Source organism: Acanthaster planci, linkage group LG02, assembly GCF_054643075.1.
Source record: "Acanthaster planci isolate LZ-2023a linkage group LG02, COTS_SCS, whole genome shotgun sequence".
In the NCBI taxonomy this organism is placed as follows: Eukaryota; Metazoa; Echinodermata; class Asteroidea; order Valvatida; family Acanthasteridae; genus Acanthaster; species Acanthaster planci.
The window spans coordinates 17431569-17454207 of record NC_141778.1 but is presented as its reverse complement, the minus strand read 5'-3'; the positions used below and the strand labels follow the sequence as shown (position 1 = coordinate 17454207).

The window sequence follows — 22639 nt, the reverse complement described above, 5'->3', positions numbered from 1 at the left end:
GTTTCATAGAAACAGCTTCATATTGTTGAATGGTCATCGACTCTTTGAACTTGAGTATCATATCTCTTGCAAAATCAAGAAAGGAATATAGGATTTTTACAACTAATTTCAACAAAAAAGGAGTCCAGTTTAAATTCTTGCATATTTTTTCGAGTTTGTTCAAATAATGGGGTTTCTTTTTCATAGTTGTCGCCTTCTATTTCGTCACAGTTTAGTTTTCATTTTCTTTTTATAGGCAATTAGGTTATTCTTACAAAGCACACTTATAAGCTTTTCGATTGCCAAAGATTCAAAATCCAGTGTTTTTGTTTGTTTGTTTATTTGTTTATTTTTTTATTACAAACACATCAACAAATATAACATCTCTATTTAGTCTAAAATACTTTGTTTAAAAATAGGCATCAGTAACGCATCTAACTAATATCTGAAATAAACAAAACCTGTGCCTCTAGGAAATAATGTGAATATTCGATCGTAAGCTATTTATGAATCAAACTGCTGAGTCTAAAAAAGTGGAAGTTTTCGTTATTCGGGAAAGGAAAGAGGTTGGACACACCAATCAACTCATAGGGTGCTTGTCGCCATGGTTACCGCAAGAAGGAAGCAGAGCATGGGCATGCTGGCAGACAGGGAAGCTGAAAACAAACAGAATTCGACAGTCTTAATTAACGAATTTCAACATTTAAAATTACGGAAAAGCTTCAAAAGTGCGTTTAGGTATAACATCGGCTTTGATACATTCGGGTTTATATATTGCATGATCTGAGCAGGAAAGACTACGTCCGAAGGTCAAGGCGGCGACTCGAAAAAGACGTTCACGTACGTGGAACGACAATCTACAGTGATGGTTACTCCTTGCCGCGGCCAGCTCATTCAGACGTCTCATCCTTGCAGGAGTTATAGGGATCGGAAGGGCCTGAGGTTTGGCGCGAATAAGGACGCATATAATGGAATATATTTTGGCTTATAGTCCTGTTTTCGTGGTTATGACACGTGACCTTCAAGGGTGCCCCCCCAACACCAACCCACCCAAATCCAACTTAACCCCTATAGGTCCTATTACATACCCGATGCAGAGAGTGTATTCGATTCCATTCTCACCCAGTACACGTCGTGATTCTTCACAGCAGCCAGGCTAGATCGTTAAGAATAAAATGAGAACAACGATTAATCATACATTAAAAATGTGCCAACTTTTTCGAATTTGAATCATTTTTGACTAGTTGGTCCAGATCTTTGTCTAAAGCGACCAATTTAAATTAATCGGACAGGCCAATGACGAACATAAGACAAGGATAAGTCAAACATTAGTCAAATTTGACCAAAGTCAGTCACTGTTGACTCAAGTTTGCCCTGTCGTGGTTTTAGTAAGTCATCGACACCCGACTAACCTAAATTGCACACTCATCATATGACTAATTTTTTTATATGTCATTTGCTCAACTCTCGAACAAAATTAATATTGGTCAGGGCTTCCTTTTTGTTCAATTTCATCTGGTCATACGTCTGCAGAGTAAACAGTTATTTCAGACACTTTACTCGCCTGCATCCAACTTTCCAATTTCCATCGTGGAAGACGTTGGTTTTTGTGAACTTTTGTTCCCTCAGTGCGTATCGGGGAACGATAAAGTGATTCCTCTATTCAGTTAGACTCACATAAACTGGATTTTCCCAACGCTCGCCGCGGGCGCCTGCCATGTGAAGGACATGCCGGACTGTTTCTCCTCGGGCCCGGTGTGGGTGATGGAATCCCCAGTGGCGTTACAGGAGAGTAGCTTGCTGGCTCCGTCAGTACCGGCCAGGAAGCTGCCAACGGGTAGTGGGTTGCCTACGGTGCGGGCCTGGATGAGGAATCCTTGGAAGGTGATGTCTCGCGTCTTGGCGAGTATAGAAACTACAAAGGAAGTGGTCAAGACATCGAGTTGTATTGGGCCTGAGAGTAAACTTTGAGATGGCCTCTTTACGGAAGATGGCGTTTGCAAAAAGTAAAAATAATTCAGGTTTTGATACAGAAGTTGTTATGGTTTGCCCAACCACCGAATACCCCATCGCGGACCAAACAAAATGACTGACCAACCAACCAACCGACCGAGGCAACCGACCGAGTGATCCAAATAACGCAGACAAATAAACACAAACAAAAACAAGCAAGGTCCCTAAACCAATCAACCAGTTACGAGGCACTGAAGACACAGAGATTATTGCCTGATCACTCGTCCTTTTTGACTCACCAGAGACTGTTCCGCCTGGAGTATACGTTGTCCCCTCAGCCACGATACTGTACGGACTGATAGACTCCTGAGGCGCTATCACTAGGTCCGGGTCGGTGGTGCTACGATGTCTCGGGGCCATCGTCACGCACGCCTGGGATGCCGCCCCCGAGGGAAACACGTCGGCAACCGGGACCAGTACAACCAGAGCGCAGAAGGTAATGATGAGCAGGCTGTTCTTCATCTTGGAAAAGTTGAGCAGTTTGATCACAAAGATGCACCTACCTCTGATCAAATGTACTGATGGAATGATTTGGTTTATCCCACCAAACGTTCGTTCGGGACAACGGAGAGATTATTCATCTACAATTGCACATTTCCGCTACGCTCTTATTGTAAATAAGTTTTTTCCTAAGCACTTACGTAACGGCTTAGGCAAATGGTCAGAACAGGAAAAAAAATTACTTCCTTGTTGGGTTGTGTCGGAAGACTAATTATAGATTATTCCTGCAATTATCTGTACAATGCGGGAAACACGGCATTCTATACATTTAATAATAGGGTGCTCCAACATTAAGAATCGTCATGGGTATAAAAATTGTTCTTGTTTTGAACATCGATCAACTTTTATTATTGGCAGAGTTCAGATTTTCAAGTTTTCTCAACCATTCCAAAACTTCAGTTTCAGAAATATGATGCAAGAATAAAATTGGTACTTTTATTGAAGACAGTTGTCTCTTCTGGTGAATTGTCTGTGCCAAACGATAATGCAATCATTTTACTTACGCGCTCTGAAACTGGACATTTTGGCGTTTCAATTAACGCTATTGTTTATTTTTAAGAGGTAGGTATTCTAGCGCTTCTTTGGTATTATGCTGATACGAATGTCCACATTCATCAACAAAAATGTGACGGCATATAAAAAATCCTAACAAAAAAACTGCCACAATTTTTGCGAATTATTGCGGGTAAGTTTATGGTAATAGGTCAGTGCATGCACTTATCAGGTTGTCAAATAGTTTGCAAACACAGAACAATTCATCGAATGGACCCTTTATAGGGGCACTGCAATACAATTCTTTTTATACAAAATTCCAAAATGCACCTTTTTGTCCCAGGTGACGTCATGTCCAGCTTTTTTTTTTCACTATTACTAAAGGTATTTTGCTGTCTTTTGATTATTATGCCAATGGTATTTCTATATTCATGAGCAAAATTGTTACACTGGTTTGTGCATAAATGAATTGCTTGATTTTTTGAAAAAGATTTTGCTGGGCTAAATTTCCCTTCGATGATTCACTGCTGTGTAAGCACATGTAGTAATAAGCAAACAAGCAACCCTTTCCCAGGAATGTTTTCACCGGGTAAGCTTTGGATTCACAATTTTGAAGCAAGCCTATGCACTGAAACATACCTTTCCTGTATGACATCACAGCAACAGCGCCCTCAGCAGGGAGAGTGTTGAACATTTAAAAAGGGCATTTTCAATTCAGTTAACCCCAAACGGATGCCAAATAATATTCATACATTAAAGAACAGTATAAAGTGATCAAAAAGTTTAGTCTAAAAAAACTCACCGATCCTACCCTTTAAACACCCCCAAGTCCTTAGCAACTCCCACCGCATCAAAAAACTCACACAACTTCACATCAGACCACCCATTCCCCTTTTCCCAACCTGAGCAGCCCAGCATGCTCTTGCAATCTCACAACCACATAAGATCTCCCGAATGCCAAGGAAACTGTACCATGCAAATCTTTTGTAATTAATTTCTCTCCTCATATATTTAATCATTCATATTCTTCCCAAACTCTGATCAGTGATAAAGGTATGAAAAGGTATCAAAAGCAACTTGGGAACAGAATACACGGTTACATACAATGCAAAAATATTCAAGGTGACTTTACAGCTATTTAGAATGGTTGCCCATTATGACATATTGCAGCAAGCATTAATGAGCCACACAACAGGTATGTTCACATGAAATGATTTTGAACATTTTATTCAAAATAAATAAACACTGCCTGCATGATTCTCTGACAGTTATCCAAATTCCTCCATACAAAGAAAATGGTAAAATGTTGACATACTCAAACTAAAAGCCAGTAAGCCTCTGCATAGGAAATTGGACGGGCTTGTTCCAGTCAATTTCAAACCTGTAAATCGTTTTTTTATGCTTATGTCTCAATATTTAGGTTGGCTAATTATTTGACTCCATAAAAGCACATTGCATATAGCAGATCAACGACTGACTGAGGATTTTCTGAGTGTAGTTCTCTTAAAAAAAAAAACCAAACCGAAAACAAACAAAAGTCCAAGTACACAAAATCTCATCTTCTTCTGATCTGTGCTCATGCTGTGAAAATCTGATATGTACAAATATGTCTCTGTAGCTGTGAAATTAAGGCAAATTAAATGACAACCCAAATTTTATAAACAGACGGCAGACTTGATCACCTCAAATACTGTACAATGATCAGAGCCATTTCTTAATACCCTGCAGTCTACGTTCCAGTGACCAGAACAAAAAAGGGACAATCTCTACACATCCTCCAGCCAATACACCTTTCCCACCAACCATTTTTGAGCAGTTGAAGTGACCCAGATAAGTCGTAAATCCTGTTCTCTATTAAGTTAGCTTCACAGTCTTGTTGTCTTGTTAAAACTTTAGTTTTTAAACCTGCATCCTCTGACTGATGCAGACTCTTAACAAATCAATTGAATCTGCGGTGCAATTGTCTCTTTTCTCAATTTTGCCAGCATTTTAGCAACTTTGTCATTTTCATAAAACTTGGACGACTATTCCAAGATTCTTGAGGATGAAATGCCAGTCCCTTCAACTGTTTAGTTCTTTTCTCCTTCACATCTCCAATTTAATGTTTGCCATTTCATGATGACTTCTTGGCCAGAGAAAGAAGATCTGGGACATTGGTGATCTGGAAATCAAGCAACATCTGCCCGTAGCCCTTGCCCTGTTGTGAGGAAAGAATCAAGAAACACGTTTATTACATCCTCTTCAACAGTTTGACAGGTTGAGAGATATTAAGCTCAAGGCAAAAAGGAACTGTAACTCATTTTACCCACAAAAATGGAGTACAAAGAGAAGAGATCTAACAGCCCAAATCTCTTTTGGAACAAAACAGATTATGGTTCTGTAAAAACCGGTGTTTATCATGAGTCCGCCCCAAGTCTGGTAGCAGTATACTGCAACTCAATACACGAGTCCACTCGTAAGTTCCAGGGGTGTACAATAACAAGAAATGCCTGTGTTACTGTTCATTTGAGTAGCCTGTGACTTGACTTGAGGCTAGATAGCTTTTTATGACCTTGTGATGGTTCTGTGATAGACAGGCCATAAACCTCTTCCTGCCAGGGTTAACAAAGGTAAGAGTTTGTGCTTACAGCAGGCAATAATCTCAAATGAGGTGTTAGGGTTCCCATAAGTAAACAGAAGTGTCCTCAAAGTTTTGACTGGTGTGCTTGATCTTGTCTAGTCATAGCCAGAATACGACAGATGATGAATATGATCATGGAAACCAAGCTACAGACCTGTGGGTCACTCCTTAAGGAAGCCACACCCCCGCCCCCCAGAGAGTTCCTCAACAGGAAGCTGAAACCATCGATGCCAGGAAGCTCATATCTAAGGCAAAGATGGAGCAGATGGTTATGCCAAAAAATGATACAAGACTGTCAGTTGCATGGGTGCCAATTGACTGCACTAGTAAGCAGGAAGTCGTGGGTTCGAGTCCCACCCGAGTATGCTTGTGTTTTTTTTTCACAAGCCTTTGAAGGCAAACACTGAGTATACAATGTTATAATACACGTCAAGCAGAGCAAAAATCTAAAATTCATTAACATCTCCCCGGCAAAAAACCCATCCTTGGAAATAACATTCACGTAACTGGAAGATTTTGAAAATAGGACATCTTTATTCCTTGTTTTTAATACTGAAAATGTCATTTGTGCTGCTAAAGCACTAATAATTAAAGTAAAATAGTTGACAAATTACACAATACTACAAAAAATATTCCCATTGCAAATTCATTAAGGGCAAAACTTGTTACCTTGATACAGGGTTGGGAGTATCAGGATCTATAAGATGCAGGAAATATTCTTGCACCGTGGCTGGTGTAAGTGCCTTCCTTAGGTATGGTACATAGGACGCATGCCTGGCTATGACTCCTACAGCAGGGGAGAAAGTATATAGAGAAAAAAAATCGATGTAACTTTGAGTTACACATCATTTTGTTTACTTCTTGTCAAGATTTTACTTTGGCAGCAACCACCTTTAAATTTACAGTGTTTGAAGTGATGCTTATTTTGACTGTGGCTGTTGTCATGATATTGCTGAGCATTGAATTTATTATTAATTTAAAATCTTAAACATCTTTCCTAAAAAGTAAACCTAATGTGCCATACATTTCACAAGTCAAAAAGTTAAATTTACATTGGTTTCTTAAAATACGTAATAAAACCACGGAAAAACAACCAACCAACCAACCAACGTAACATTGACTAAAGACTGTACCTATCGTTGCATTGTTTCCCTTATCCCCACTCCTTGTGTAGGCCAGTTCCCCCAGGCTGAAGCTGTGACTTCCCCCTTCAAGTACCTCCTCAGCTGGTGCTCCTGTCTCCTCGGCTGATTGTGTATCTTGGGAGGCATCGGTGGTTGATGCCGTGATACTCTCTTCCTTACCATCCAGATGTACCTTAGCCTGTTCGACAAGGAGGTAGAATAAATTAGGCAAGTTACCGGTAAGTTGAAGTCGAGCCCATGCCAAGCCAAGTCCGTGGAAAATATATGCTTAGCGGGGATGTTGTGGACACCAAATACCAACCCAAAATCCTGGCATTGTATGCTGTTTCTCACTGGCTCCCAGTTAGTTTTATTCTCAGCATATAAATCTGCTCAGCAACCGTTTCAGAGAGTTTCTGCCTAAAAACTCTCTAAATATGGGTCCCCGGTGATATATTCCCACAGGAGTGTCTCCAAAATACCACTGGCTGATATAAAGTAAACAGGACACAAAAGGCTGTTTGACTTCCATCTATTTTGAAAAGTTTCAGTACCTAATAAACAGTGGAAAAAGGAAATCAGTAGATCCCTGGGAGTATTGCAAGTCTGTTATGAACTAACGCAGGATTTGTTTTACCTCTATTTGGTCTTTTGGATACAGGAATGAAAACAGCTTCAAGACGGGCGACCTGGAAAAAAGAACAGCAGAAGCCTGAAAACAACAAATGTTTCTGTGTAGTTTTACACCATGAATCTTTTTTTTAAACCATTACTGAGGACGTCAATGGAAACTAAATTCTTGCATTGAATTGAAAGAGCAATTGCCTCAACTGATTTGAAAACCTGTACTTACAGGCCGAATTTTTAATTTCAGAGTTTGGATTTTTTTTTCACATAAAGATCATTATATTCACCCCCCTCCAAAAAAGTCCATAAGGCAGATCAAAAAAATGTCGAACAGAGAGCAGCTCTTTCAAGAGATATACATGAAATTACGATAGCATGCATCGTAAGAAACGCCACCGCATTTTCCCTAAAAGATACGGCCATTCAAAATTGTTGACGATTTCCCCCATTTCACTTACACTCTTGGTCTGCCCCCTGCAATGCCCGTCAGACCAGGAGCTGTAAACAGACAATACACATGAACACCGGTAAGATGAAGGTCAGGCACAAACGCAAGATATTGTACAAACAGTGAAAGTTGATGAATTCAGTGGTATCAGGACTAATTTCATTAGGAGACAGGTTCTATTCCATGAGGTGAAGCCAAGTGGAATGGAACATTCAAGTGGAATGGAACATTCAATCATTCAATTCCCGAATGAATCCTCTTTGTGTACAAGTCTCTGGTTTACTTTATAAATTTATCTCATGATCAAGAAATTTCTGTCTCAAAACTTTTCACGTTCCAAGCCATGATTGTGATTCTGTGCCTTTCCTGTGCATGTGCGTTGTTGAGAAGGGCTGCGAGGGAGCCTACTAAGGGCATGCATCTGGTTCAAAGGTCTATTTAATGGGATATGTTTAACGCCTGCACTGTCAAATATACTGAATAAGACAATGACATGTGATCGATGACAAGAAACCGATCAGATGACTAGATTTAAGTAGGTGCTGTGTAAGAACTGAATAAAGTGCTCAAGAAGTGCTAGAGTACAAGCCTGAAGATGCTCACCCATCCCTGTACCAGCAGGGGCAATTTCTCTTGAGAACACCTCCAGGGCGTTACGCTGGGAGTGCTCCACTGCCATCCACAGCACGATCTCCCTAGGGTTGATATCCCTGGCGCGGGGACCGTACGTCTGCTCTGAGCCCAGTATCTGGACATTGGTCTGTGTGTAGTCTTTCAGACCGAGGTGCTTGAACATGGTTCTAGTTCTGAGATTTGGAAACAGGAGAACAGCGCTTTCAATAATGCCTTGAACAAAAAAAATTGAGTAAACTGAACATCTCATTTGGACTACCCGTATTGTTTCAAATCTGAGGCTGTGTCCCAATTCGTTGGCTGAAGCTGAGAATTACACTTATTTCTATGGGAAAAAGATGACGCAGCCAGCTGGTGGCTTCCATAGGCACATGCACTTTTTCTAGCCATAGCCAAGAAATCCAAGCACAGTCGAACTGGGGACTAGGAACTAGCCCAACAGAGTAGGCTAAGAACTGAACTCCACATTCAAGGACAGGCAATGGTCTCGTGCATGCTGAAATTTCATTGGTTTCTGGGCACCACGATATTGCTTTGGATAAACACAGGAAGCTTTCTGAGAACTTTGGGTTACCTTTTAAGAATACTCTGTGCAGTCTTCCTGCCTTTCTCAGCAGCATTGGGCCCAGTGACTGGGCACACCGCAGTTGCTCTGAAGCCGTCAGCGTAAGTACCACTCACCTAACCACAGATAATGAATCACAGTCAATCTTTTAACCTTAACCCTTCTAGGTTCTTCAAAATTCATCTCAGAAGTTTTAGGAAGGATTCTGTAGGATTCCGGAAGGTATAAGCAAGCCATTCATGTAAAATACTGAAGCAAGCAGAAAGGCAAAGGTTTCCAAACAGATATAATGCATCATGAGGTTGCTTCTCAGCTAATGCCGTGTATACTCCAAGACAAAGAGCGGTAAAGTAGGGTTCAGTTGGCATGGCTTACCTTAGGTTAAAACGTACAGCCACCATTTGGATTCAAACCCCCGAACCTCTGAGCATGAGTCAAAAACCGCAAACGTAGCTACTAGACCAAACTCCCTTAAATCACAGAAAGTGAGCTAGTTGTTTGTTGTGTGTGCAGCAGAAGGGGGTACAGACATTTTTTCCTGCACAACTTACCGGTACAATGCAAACACTTGACTTTACTGCACCCTTTGGTCAAGCTACTGACCAATTTTTATACTAACTAGCAGTCAAAGTAGCAAGGAAATCATTAACTTAAGGTATGGTACTGCATAAACTATACAACAAACTGATCTACAATTGGACTAATCAATTTCTGGACAAAATAAAAAAAAATACATGTAGTTTAGTACCTTATATTGTGACGAGGGAGGCAAGCCCCTAGCCCCCGTCACTAACACAGCTCCATTAGGATCACCTGTATACGGCAATGCAGAAATGTCAATTGTAAGATGCAAGCAGGTGGGGTTATAGGCAGATGTTGGGAGCTGAAATCTTGTCTAAACCTCTAGACCCTCAGTAATGAGCTCCGTCAGTCATTGAATTTGAAGACCATGAAAATATGTAGAACTTGAAGACAATGAAAATGTGCAATACAACGTAATATATAGACAAATCCAACGACCAAAATTAGAGGCCGTTACTACGGGGCCGTCCTGTTCGCACACGGGCGGTGCGCACACGTGAAATTCCTCCTTGACCAAGAGGCAGTAATCAATTGCCGAAGTGCGTGCTCAGGTTGAGACAGCTACGTAAGTGTAAATGGCCCCTTGGAATGGCATCTCGTCGGATTTGTCTATAAGAATACAACAGAATGCTTTGAATTCATCAATGGACTTCACTGAAGCACTGCATGCTTAGCTCTTTCTCAGCGCTTTCAAAAACTTGCTTAGGTGAGATTAATATACACAAGAACACAATATGAAACAGGAATTTCAACATTTCTTTGGAAATGAATATCTAAAGCTAATAGTTTCTTCCCCAGTGAAAAGGTAAAAAAATAGCCTTATTAATGTGAGACATTTTATAATACGGAAAGCTTGGAGAATTTGGGGCTAGCAATGCCAATGAAATTGGCCTTTTTTCCATGGTTTCCCATGACTTGAATCTTGAGTTTAACAACACACTTCATTACAATCGAGGTATATTTTTCATAGTGCCATTTTGAAGTAGAGAGGGCTGATGATCAGTATTACTGTGCAGCAATTTGAGTGAAGCCTAAAATTTTTGTACCCACCTTCAATTTCTTGTAAGGTGACATTCCTGAAGTTGCATATCACATCTGGCAGTACGTACCGCCCTGGGTCTCCTAGCTCATACACAATCTGCTCGGCGATGGTTGCCTTGGAAACCAGCCCACCTGTGTTGGGAGGTTTGGTGATGACGAATCGGCCGTCTGCCCCACACTCGACAATGGGAAAGCCGATGTTGTCCCAGCCGTCCACGAGGTGCCAGTCGGTGAAGATTCCACCGGTAGCCTGCGCCCCACATTCAGCTATGTGACCAGCCAGGGAGGCTGATGCCAGACGTGTGTAGTCGGTTGGTTCCCAGCCAAACTACATCATGCGAAGCAAAATTACAAAACTTCAAAACTGTGTAGGCATTAAAAGAAGTGGCAAATGTGGTTTTTCTCAACGACAAAACAGCAAAATTGTGATTAGTTGTTGGAAAGCCCAAATTCTGTATCATAAAAGGGCATTTAATTTGAGAGCAAAGCATATGACATGACGCCAGTTTCTAACATGTACAGTGTGTTCGCAGGCATACGGCCATCCCGATTAGGTCGACCTTGGGAGCAGTGACGTTCTCAACATTGATGCACTTCAATTTGAACACGCACTGCTTTAATACCACACTCGTTCATTACAATAGCATGATGCTGTTCCATTTTCTGTTAATACAAAAAACGTCAGACTGTCAAATGTGAGTTCAAAGTTCAACAGCAACAGACTAATCCCAAACTAAGAAAAATAATCACAATGGTTTTCCAATGTGGTATAAAATATGGCATACAATTTGGCATAAATTTGTCTTTATATTGATAATACTTACAGTGTGCATAAGTGGTGCCAAGACCACAGCACTGTCTACACATCTGCCTGTTACTATGACCTCTGCACCCATGTCAAGGGCTTTTGTGATGGGACCGGCCCTATAAAGAAATGCACATTATTAAAAATGGGATAAATGTCTCCCAAAGAAGCTGTTGCAATCATGGAATCAGTTATCTAATTTGACACAAGAATTTCATTGGAACAATGTATTTAATATCAATATACACAGGAGACCACAAAAAAGAGGCATTACCCGGACTTGAAAGTGTTTGCCTCAAAGCTGTGACTCGAAGGCCTTCAATTCCAACACCTCTGGCCTTGCTCAAATTTTTTTTCGATGGGAGAATTACTCAAACAAATTGAACAATGGGGGAAACTGGGAGCACATTGGAGGTTTTACGAAGCAAAACAGGACACCGAGCAAAACAGAATACAAAAAAACATCTTACCCAAGGTAGGCATTCATGCTGACTAAACTCTTTGGAGCTGGGATACCAGAGTCAATGTCTGTGGTTCCTGATGCAATGATCTCATCCCTCTTCAATATTTAACACAAATGAAAAGAATGAACAAAAATCCAAAGCAAAACTTATTGAACAACAAACAAAAGTAACTCCATTCCTATTTATACAGGATACGCATTTACAGTCGAATCTCGTCAATAAGAGCACTGTTAATACAAGATTCTGCTTAAAACAAGGAAATGTTTAGGTCCTAATCCTTTGTTTTTCATTCTTGACAATACAAGGTTCCTGTTATAACAAGGTAATTTGCCAAGCCTGAAGGACCTCTTTTTAATGAGGTTTAACTGAAAAGTGGGATAAGGGCAAGTCAAGATATTAACTACCTCTTCTTTCTTACCTGTTTCCTTCTCCCCGTCCGCATTTTTTCTCTATTTATAAATTTTTGTTTTACAACTTCTTATTTGCTTATCACAAAACACATAGCTTTAAACTTTAATCCAGCTATATGGAAGAAAGCTCCTTTACCTTAGACAGTATCGGAAACAAAGTGTCTGAAAAAACTGTGAGCTATCTTAAAAAATACAGGTTGGTTAAAAAATTGTTCATTAAACAACTGTCTCTACCTTTTTTCTGAAAAACCTGGATGAGAAACTATTGTTTCTCTTTACTCAGCCTGAAGTCAAGTTATATAAGTTTGGTACGAATATCCCTTGGCAGGGTGCATGTTACTTGAATCTACTCCAAAACACAAACTCAAAATGAACCAGTGATATTGCAATTAGTCTTTTCAGTCAACAGGAGATTAGAGCTGTGTTAATCACCTGGCAACCCCAATTGAGTGTGTCTTCTTACCTTGTTCATGAGGTCATCCCCGATCACGACGGCAACCTTCAGTTCAATCCCTGCCTTCTTGGCAGCTTCCTGTACGGCTGCAGCGCAGGCGTGGGGGTTGACTCCGCCCGCATTGCTCACCACACGGATGCCTTTCCTCTTGATGTCGTTGATCAGTGGGCCGATTGCAGCCTGAACAAAATCTGGAGCATAACCAAGATCCTGTGGAGAAACAAAAAATTCAGCTGTTTTATTATAAATTCCATTCGAATCACACTCCAGTGTGTACACCTACATATTGTTTCCCTGTGTGCACTTTGTTTTAAATGATGAACCCTCAAGATCCTCCTAGGTCCACTGGTAGCCGTGTAGGATTTTGGAAGATTGAGGAAGGTAAAGCCAAGCCTATATGGGGCTTGATACTCCAATGATGGGACTAAGAATACTTTTGTTTCCTGCAGCGGCTGTCAATGTAATTTGAAGCAAAACAACACTTAAAATATCATTTTTTTAAATATTATATTGAATGTTTGTGGGCTGCCTGAATGCCTTAACACTATTGCTGCTTTGACAAAAATGACTTATTACACTTGGTTAATCTTTGTGATAAAAATGCCGTCATTTTGTTGAAGTATGATTTTGCTTGTGTCAGAGGGATGTCTGAAGATCAAACAATTATCAAGAAAAACTTGATTAATCAGAGAGAAATAGGAGAAGGGGATTCAGGTGATTAGCACGTACTGGTTTTTTGTGTTTGGCTGCTGTGAGAAGTGACATGGTAATCTCAGAGAGGTAGTCAAACACCAGGAAGTCCAGCTGGCCATGATGAACGAGCTGTGGAGCTGGAAGAAATTAAATAAAACAGTGTACAATTCAATGTGGTCACAGCCACCGAACGTTGTTTCTTTCAGGAAACAGTCGTCGGCATGCATGTATAGGCACAATGCATATTTTTGTGAATAGTCTGCTGGGACGGCGCGTCTTGACGTCATCTCCAGGATATTAACATACAGTTTGAATTGCAATATGAGGAAGATGACGACTTTGAGCTCGGCTGATGAGCATTACTGATTTCAATGGTAAATTTCACTTTTTATCCCATATTTGAGTAAACCTTATCACCTTCATTGTAATCTCTGATTCCCACTGAATCCCAAAAGCAGCACAATAATGTTAGACAGTTTCAGGACTGTTTGGGGGGATGAATTCTGACAATTTTGACTCTGAGTTTTGACTTTGAGTGAAATGAATTACAATGTAATGGAATGGAAAGCCTATGGAAAGTGCTTGGACTTTACTATTGCCCGACCATGTCCAAATTAATGTTTGAAAAGGCAAGTCATAGAGTCCAAGTTATTTGGACTACCCCGTAAGTTACCCCCAGAACTGTGGGGTCCGACGTCCACTCCACTCCCACGAACCCCACAGAAAATGAGCCTTTTTCGCCATAGGCTGTACATGACGTTTAACACGGCACGAACAGGGATTCTATTCTAGTTGTGTACCCATAGAAATGCTGCTCCATTTCCCTCAAGAGTTCTATGTATGGTAGTTTACATACCTTTGTTCTGAGTACCAAGAAAAAATGGGCCAGAACCATAGCATTTTCAAAAAAAATGTGCAAATATTTCCTGATCAGAGTCCGAGAGTCATGCAGTTCACATATGCACTTGCAAAGATGAGCCATGACCAAATGGTTGACTACGGCTCCGATCGATACACAAAGACATAGAAATTGGCTGCAGCCGCTTTCTATATGAATGAGTGTAATTCTTAGCCGCGCTGGTAGAAATGGCAGTCGGCTGGGGCTCACTGGGGGTCACACTGACCAATCACAGGGCTCCTCATCATTTATACCGAATGGCAGGAATGACAAGCAAAGATTCCTGCTTGTCCGCATCCACCAGAATTACACACCCACTTACGGAAAACGGCTGCAGCCTGCAGCAAATTTCCATATCCCTTGTATTGGTTGCAGCCGTAATCAACCATTCGGTTGTGGCTCGTCTATGCAAGTACACATGTGAACTGCATGACTCTTGGACGCTGATTGGGAAATATTATTTTTTGAAAATGGCATGGTTTGCGCCCGTTTTTTCTTGGTACAAAGTACAAAGGTATGTAAGCTACCATACATAGAACTCTTGCGAGAAATGGAACAATTGGACCAGCAGGGCGGACGTCAGATCACACAGTTCTGGGGGTACCCCTAAATTAAGTCCCTTGACATGTTCTACCTCTCTAGCCCCCTACCCCCAAAAAATGTCCCTCCCTTCTTAAAATCTTGGGCACAATTGGGATTCAAGCATGTCAGAAATGTAAAAAGTGACCAATGTAGGCTAGTTATTATGTAGGCCTATGTAGGCTTATGGTGATGGAATTTTTCCAGTTGTGCAAAAAGGACAAAGATAGCACACACAGGCTATCGAGTGATTGCACAGACTGACCTACTGCCATCGCGCCCACCATGACCGGCCATGCCAACACCCTGACTGCAGTGTTAACGTAAACGGCAAATACCACTGAATCTTGCAGTTTGGATATCAGGCATTTAAGACATGCCTTGAAGTAGGGCTGTGGTGGCGACAGATAAGAGACAGATTGTAAAAGAGAGCCACTACAGCCCTATTTGTTAAGCTATGGTTAAGCCTATATGCTGCACGTAGGCGCTAGGCCTACCTGCACAAGCAGTGTCGCCCCAGAATCCCGATGCATATCCAATCCTGGTTGTTCTCCCACCTAAAATTTCACTGAAGTTTCGTACACTAGACTGTAGTACACATGCAGAGAAGTGTTCAGGTTTTATTCGTTTGAGATTACTGGAAATTTTCCTGAATTTAGTAAGTCCGCGCGAATTCAACACAAGCATGGACGCTGCCATGTTGAAAAATACTGAACTCTTTTCCATGCGCTGACTACAATCTACGTTCAGAAATTAGTCAGTCTTTACTTCATACAACCTTGAGTGAAAGCGATACTAACAGACTTAAGTCAAGTCTATGTGTTTACGTTCACACAGCGCCCTCGGACGACGAGGAATTACATTTTCACTGGTACCCACACAGGTTTGTAACATGATTACAGTATGTTGCAGCATGTGTTGGTTACCACTGAAAGTTGGAGCTGGCGTATTTTCGTCTGCAAAAATTAGTGCGGTAAAATCAAAAAAGCTGTTTTCTTTAATATGTTTCGACATCCTGTCTTTCTTAAAAACAGAATCCTTAACAAACATTTGAAACTGTCCAGTTAATGATCTAAATATGGTGAAAAAGAAGATTAAATCCACAAAAAAGGGAAGAAAACGGGGTAAGTATTCGGCCTCGATCTGATCTGACGATCATTTGTTATTGACAGTACAACCAACCAAGTCAACCTGATCAATTTCAATCAAGTCAATGCCTAGAGTAGAGTATCAGCCTATCACTCAGGCATGCCAGACTTAACGTTAGCAGGTTATCACAGGAAAACACACTGTTTTTTTACGTTGCACTATTGTCAGATGGTTAGCCTAACAAGTTCGGTTATTGCAATATGACCACTGTCACTGAATAAACAATGAATATCACAAAATGTCCTCTTTACTTAGTTTCTTTAACATGACAGCGTGGCCTGTGTTACACATGCTACGCCCCAACTAATTCCTTGGTCCCAACTATACTTGGGTTGGTCCCAACTATACTTTGGCCGGTCCCAACTGCGTGGAAAGCAATTTACTCAGTACAACATTGAGACAAACACTGCACTTCGGCACCAGGACCAGCTTAGTTTGTCACCAGTTCTGTGACCAAGATGTCAAAACGTCAATTGAAATACATCCATAGGTGGGACTACTTGTTTTGCCCCAGCCCAACTGTGGCAGACATTGAAACAAACACTGTGTTTCAGTCTCAGGACCAGCTTAGTTTGTCTTCTGTGCAATTCAAGTGTACAGTATGCAGAAGCATAGCTCTTGGTAGATGCAGCAAAGGACAGAGAAGAAGTCGGTTACTTTGCTTGACTTCTTCCATAGATTGTACTTACAGCCAATAGAATGCTAGAATTTACAAGATGATCGTACCACTGATGCACAGTAACCCAACCATATATGTAGTTGAGATTTTCCAACTATGGTACCTCAGTTGGGACCGGTCCAGGTATAGTCAGGGCTGTGGCCATAGTTGGGGCATAACAGAGGCGTGACTTTTTGAGACTAACTTAGAATAAGGTTAAACTTTAGAGTTTCTTTTTATTTTCATATATGTTTCTAGGGCTCATGTTAGCCTTTTCTTCAACCAATGCTTGGAAAAGTTTCATCATAATACATGAATCAAGCATCATGTTCTGCCTTCTGACGTGCATGCAGAACATTCCACAAATGTGTACGAGTTCTGAGACACTCCCTCATGGTAACCCTTCTGTGCGGTGTGATTTTTTCCCCTCTGTTATTACAGCTTTGAAAGAAGATGTTCATGCCACTACGAGTTTACCCCCGTCCGTTGAGGGCCAACTGAGATGTTTCCTCAGAGTCTGTATCAGCAAGATAGTGTGGCTCTCCGCCAAACCCCCCGACGCAACCCATGTCAGATTGAGATGGTGGGGTGAGATCTCCGAGGGGAGCATATTCAGGTAAGTGCAGGTTCTTTACCAAGGGAACTTGGGTGCGTGCCTTGAAGGAAGATATCAAAAAAAGAAAGGTTTCATTTGGTATTTTATATCATTTTTATTTGTTTTAAAATACATGTAGACCTTTTTGAATGTTCCATTTGGAAATGTTCCACTTGGAATGTTCCATTTGGAGTGTTCTACTTGGAGTGTTCCACTTGGAATGTTCCATTTTGAGTGTTCAATTTGGAACGTTCCGTTTGGAATGTTTCGTTTGGAATGTTCCATTTGGAATGTTCTAACCTGTTTATGGAATATTCCATTTTAAAAACAGCACATTCTGTGTGGAAATACAGGATGCTTTTTTCCCTGATGGAAAAGACAAATACTGCACTCCCAGTATCCCTGAAATGTTTCATGTTGAGACAGCACATGCACCCAAATTGACCAGGCTGTACATTATATTTTGTTTCAGATATTCTGTTTGGCACCTTTCATTCTAATTGTCTCTGTTATCCTCAGACCATTGGATGTGAAGAACCCACAGAAGGTACCCACCAGAACTGTAGCCAGATACCCAGTGAGATGTGGGCCCAAGCAGTTTGCAGCATACCTCAGCGATATCCTTAAGATTTTAAATGAGCTTCATGAATGAGTTGCCAATAAATCTTGATAAAAAAACAGCATTTGTTTTTATTTATTGGATTGCAAATGTAGCATGAAATTTTGCAAGGTTAGTGGGTGAAAAGTAAATAATGTTCCCCTACAATTAACATATCTAGGGTCTGAGAAAAAAATGTTTTTATCCATTATTTTCTTCTTAACACCTAAAAAAACACAATTGGGAAAAAAGTCAAATTTTCATTCTGTTTTTCGAAAATTACATTATTAGGAGTTTGTAATCAGACTAATGTAACTTTGGGTTGGTGATGAGCCTTCTCGTGAAATATGTGAATCTTTTCTCATTGGTTTTCCAAAGGTATCTTTTAAATCTGAAATCACTGTGGATAGTTAAAGATGATGGAATAATTCGTTTTCTTCGTTGCCTTGGAACACAAACAGAAATTATTTTACTTCAAGAACTGATAATGTTTCCTTGACGTCAAGTTGTTCACATATGGGAACACTCATTGTGGAGGTGTTGAAAGGACCCAACATGTCTTCCATTGGCAAAGCCCAGATCAATGAAATTGGACACCTTGCACCTCAAGTACCTATCAATGGGTAAGATTTGATGTTTCTGTTTTTGCTGAAGTTACCAATCAGGAAACACCCAGATATTGAAACAGAAAATAATTCCAACTTAAATGTGTACTGTAGCTTTACCAACTTACAAATGAAGGATATGTTTCTGTTCATATTGCAGTTAATGGGACAGTATTTATAAGTTGTCAGTAATGCGGACGGAAACATTTGATTACGGTCAGCAATAAATGTTAACACTAGGTTTTGATCTCTTTTAGGTTTTATTCAGTGTTCTCAAATAAGTCGGCAGACAAAATAGCAGAGCTGCATGTTTCACTGGTGTTTGAACCTTTGCCAGGTAAGTATGTTGTTCAAATATGTTCGTGATTTAATGCACTGGAAGGATAAAGACACAAGGGTGCTTTTGAATGAAAAAGTTTTCAACCAATTTGCTTCCATCACTGTCAGCACTTTTGATGAAGCATCGATGTATAGTAATGAAGGATTTCTCGAAATAGTAGTGGCAAAGTTGATTCGTATCAGCATCTGTAGTGATGATAGTTGAAATGTTAATATCCTATCGTGCAAAAAATGCAACTTAAACGTTCATCAAGAATTCAAAGAAAAGCCAAACTTTATATTTAGTGAGAGCGTGTCACAATTTCACAACACTGCCATACATTAACAGACCCAGGGTCCATTTTCACGGCGCTGCTTACCGCAAGCTAAAAATCGGCGCTTACCATAACAAAAAATTCTGTGCTTATGACCAACGTATTTCACGTGTTAGCGAGGAATTCGGGCTTGTACGCATGCGTACATCCCATAACTAAGGATTCTGAGCTTAAAAGCTTAGTGCAGAATTTTTCTGCTAGCCCGGTCATCGCAGAAAGGAGATCGTAAGCGCAGAATTCTGTGGTAAGCAGCGCCACGAAATTGGGCCCAGATAATGACACCCCATTGATTGAGTAGATGATAATCCTCAACATTCATTGCCAAATACCGCTCTCTAGTATCGGGCTGTAATTCCTAACAAAAAGGTTCACAACATTCTAACGCAAAATTCTGGCCACCGTGTATCATGAAAATAATCTTTTGCTCACCTCAAGAGAACAAAGCTACGTATACGTGGTGCTGTTAATTGCTAATCAAAGTAATAACTCGTATAACTTATTTAATAATTATGTTCTTTGTGTATTAATATTCACACCAGCATGCCACTTGCTTATCAAGGAACCTTTCTTTCCATAGGCACATTTTTCAGTGCTTGTCATGGTCCCTATGCGCTGTGGAGATTGTTATACATTGAAATGTACAGGTTGGAAACACAGCAAATGGATGCGCATGTGGAATGGACCAAAACACTCACATATGGAAAGATGTCCTTGTCTCCTTGTAGTTTGAACCACTATGCACGACACCACTGCAACGTAAATCTTCTTAAATTATAACTGACGTCCATTGAGGGGGATACTACTGACATTTTTCTTGGACCTTAAATTCTTTCCGTTTTTCTCTGCACACAGCTGCCTACGATAGCTCCAGCTCTGTACCCACCACAGACCTGAGTGTTGCCACAGGCACGACCGCCGATTCTGCCTCGGTCCAGTCACAGCCGGCTAGGACCGGCCCTCCCCGGCCGGCTCCGAAACCACGCAGAGTGATATCCAGCTCCAGTGAAGATCCGTTCATGTCGCCAATACCAAAGGTAAGTGGTGGACAGAATCAGGAATGTTAGTTCCAAATAATGATCATATACTTTGTTTGATGTGTTGAGTTTTATTGAAGCATGTTTTTATTTCAAAAAATGCACCATTGATTTTCTCCACAGGATTGACTTTCGACTGATTCAAGAAAACCATTTGCTTAAACACTTCTAGCTTAAGCACAGTGAACAGGTTTACATCTTCAGGCTGTATGAAGAATAATTAATATTAGCGTTGCATGTTGATGTAAAATTGTAAAAATGTTGTAATTTGCTCCTGTCATGGAACTACACCGTATTGACAAAGTTTCTGTGCTGCAGTGTTGCTAAAACATTCATCAGGCTCATAAAAATTGCAACAGAGATTTTGCTCACAAGTTTTTAAACATATTTGTTTATTCTTAGTTGCCATTTGAATTTCGGAACTTTTAGGATGGATACATGGATCTTCAAAGTAGAAGATCGTTTACAGTACATGTTTCAACTGCCTGACAGATTCCACACCATGAGAAACACCCCGAAACTCACCAGACCATCACACCACGAGGAGTGGATAACGACTACAGCTTTGTTGTTGGGCCTGGAAAGACAGATAAAGCCTCTGGTCAGAAGAAAGATCGAAGCAGGACTGAAGCAGAAACTGGTCTAGAGACGGCCATTTCTGCCTATGATTCAGTGATGAAAGGTCACAGTTCAGACACTGACCTTTCAAGACCAAGAGACGGGGAAATACATCTAGGTAACCTGAACCATTGAAATCTGGACTCAATATTTGAAGTGTCTACCAAAGTAGACGAAGACACTGCAGTATATAAGTGTCTGCAGTAGTGGGCAGTAGAGGAATTTTCAGGACCTCATAAAATGAAAAAAACATTATCATAGATGCCAAATAATGTTAAACCTCTTACTTTAAAAAGATGGAAGGCTTTTTTATCAGGATTACCATGTAGCTCATTTTCCCAATATAGCCATTAGTCAGTGCGTACATCGCATAAACCTCCCCAAACATAAAGTGGCAGCCAGGCCTTTCTTGGACAGCCATATGTTGTGTTTATAATTTTTATTTCTTCCTTTTTATGGTCATATTTAACAGAAAAGACTAAACAATCGGCTGCCCACTAAATGACACCTGATTGATAAACCTGATTGTTTCTCTGCTTGGCCTCATGCGATATATAGGAAGTACTGAAGAGTTAGCGAGGAGGGAAATATCAGAACTGGTCTCCCCACGAAGGCACCGCCACCTGGACCCGTCCAGCCAGCCAGGCAGTGACCTGATCTCGGCACTACTGGATCGGGGCACAAAGCTGAGAGACAACATGATTAGGTCCGAGCTAGACAGGGGCTCGTCGGCTGTGAAGGGAGGGTACCAGGGGCAACCGGAGACGATACACAGTGGCGTGCCGGTGGATGTTGTCAACGCTCGTGAAAACCGGCCGATGAGAAGGTATGAACCCTGCACTTTTGTTCATTCTTAAGAGAATTGCTATGTACATAGGTTATCAGTTAATAGAGGCCATTTCTTTGTATGCATCCTAAATCTGCCAAAATCCAACACAAGTGTTTTGATGGATATAGAAATAAATTGCTAAGGCGCAACTTCTTTACACAGGGGCTGATGTCCCAGATGTTTGTCTACAGATGATATGCCCTTGACTTATTGCGTGCCATTGGCTTTTGGAAGATTCATGGAGTAAGGGATTGAGGCAAAATGTGATGAGATAGTCAGAGAAAAAGCCTCCAACTTGTCCTATGCAACGTAGGAACTGTTTGTAATTTGTTTAGGGTACTGGTATGAACCATCCTGTATATGATCTGTACAGATTAATTGTATCATTTCATTACCTCCTTTCAAAGACCCTTATATTATCAGCAAGTAATGTAGATACCTTTGATCTTGGAAGGAGACATCAAAGTTAATCATTTTACACCTGTTCTTTTCATGTTCCCTTTAGTGGAGTGCAATTAATCAGTATTAATATGCATGTGCATCAGCTGATAATTGGTGATATTATTCCATGTCCTCCCCTGCACCTGTGTTAAAAATTACTAAGTCTGAAGCTGTCATGCAGATACTTGTCAAGTGGTACTGAGATTGGTGATTATAGACCACTTCTGGAGTAAACTTGATTTTTATATTAATGTTCCTTTTTTTTAACTGATATATCTTGTGAAAGACGTTCATCTGGAGAACTTTTCCGTGAGATCCTTCGCACTGGTGACAACCCACGTCCTACAGAAAATGGTTTTGAACACAGCATCACTGATGAACAGACTGTTGAGCTTCTCTTTGGCGATCGGATCTCTGCAAGAGAGCTGAACGACCTCAAAACATTGCAGGTAACAACTTTGTGTGATACTCAAAGGGTGACAATGTTGAAATCTTCTTGAAGTTGCACGAAAATCTAATAAGATGTTGTGA

General features: G+C 40.7%; 3 protein-coding genes across 4 annotated transcripts in view; 1 reads left to right on the top strand and 2 right to left on the bottom strand.

Annotated features, from left to right (window-relative positions):
* Positions 1-69: 69 nt before the first annotated feature.
* Positions 70-2600, bottom strand: LOC110984457 (putative defense protein 1). Its single transcript, XM_022244672.2, has 4 exons — positions 2232-2600; positions 1657-1894; positions 1068-1135; positions 70-635 (listed from the first exon to the last, which is right to left on the bottom strand). The coding sequence occupies exons 1-4, from the start codon at positions 2452-2454 to the stop codon at positions 565-567; spliced, it is 600 nt and encodes a 199-aa protein (XP_022100364.2). The 5' UTR covers positions 2455-2600; the 3' UTR covers positions 70-564.
* A 1367-nt stretch (positions 2601-3967) lies between these two features.
* On the bottom strand, positions 3968-15695 carry LOC110984458 (uncharacterized). The gene is made up of 15 exons (XM_022244674.2): positions 15426-15695; positions 13488-13588; positions 12768-12968; positions 11901-11989; positions 11450-11549; positions 10635-10953; positions 9751-9815; positions 9012-9118; positions 8408-8610; positions 7815-7854; positions 7367-7418; positions 6739-6928; positions 6275-6392; positions 5760-5850; positions 3968-5182 (listed from the first exon to the last, which is right to left on the bottom strand). The coding sequence occupies exons 1-15, from the start codon at positions 15652-15654 to the stop codon at positions 5099-5101; spliced, it is 1989 nt and encodes a 662-aa protein (XP_022100366.2). The 5' UTR covers positions 15655-15695; the 3' UTR covers positions 3968-5098.
* Positions 15696-15845: 150 nt separating this feature from the next.
* Positions 15846-22639, top strand: part of LOC147799962 (C2 domain-containing protein 3-like) — a 39921-nt gene continuing 33127 nt past the window's right edge. For both annotated transcript variants that reach the window (XM_087132971.1, XM_087132970.1), the window contains exons 1-9: positions 15846-16052; positions 17177-17351; positions 17850-17951; positions 18447-18551; positions 18791-18870; positions 20039-20220; positions 20713-20956; positions 21397-21664; positions 22395-22557. In XM_087132971.1, coding sequence (XP_086989097.1) covers positions 16007-16052; positions 17177-17351; positions 17850-17951; positions 18447-18551; positions 18791-18870; positions 20039-20220; positions 20713-20956; positions 21397-21664; positions 22395-22557 — 1365 coding nt within the window. In that variant the 5' untranslated portion in view covers positions 15846-16006. The remainder of the gene's footprint in view (positions 16053-17176; positions 17352-17849; positions 17952-18446; positions 18552-18790; positions 18871-20038; positions 20221-20712; positions 20957-21396; positions 21665-22394; positions 22558-22639) is intronic.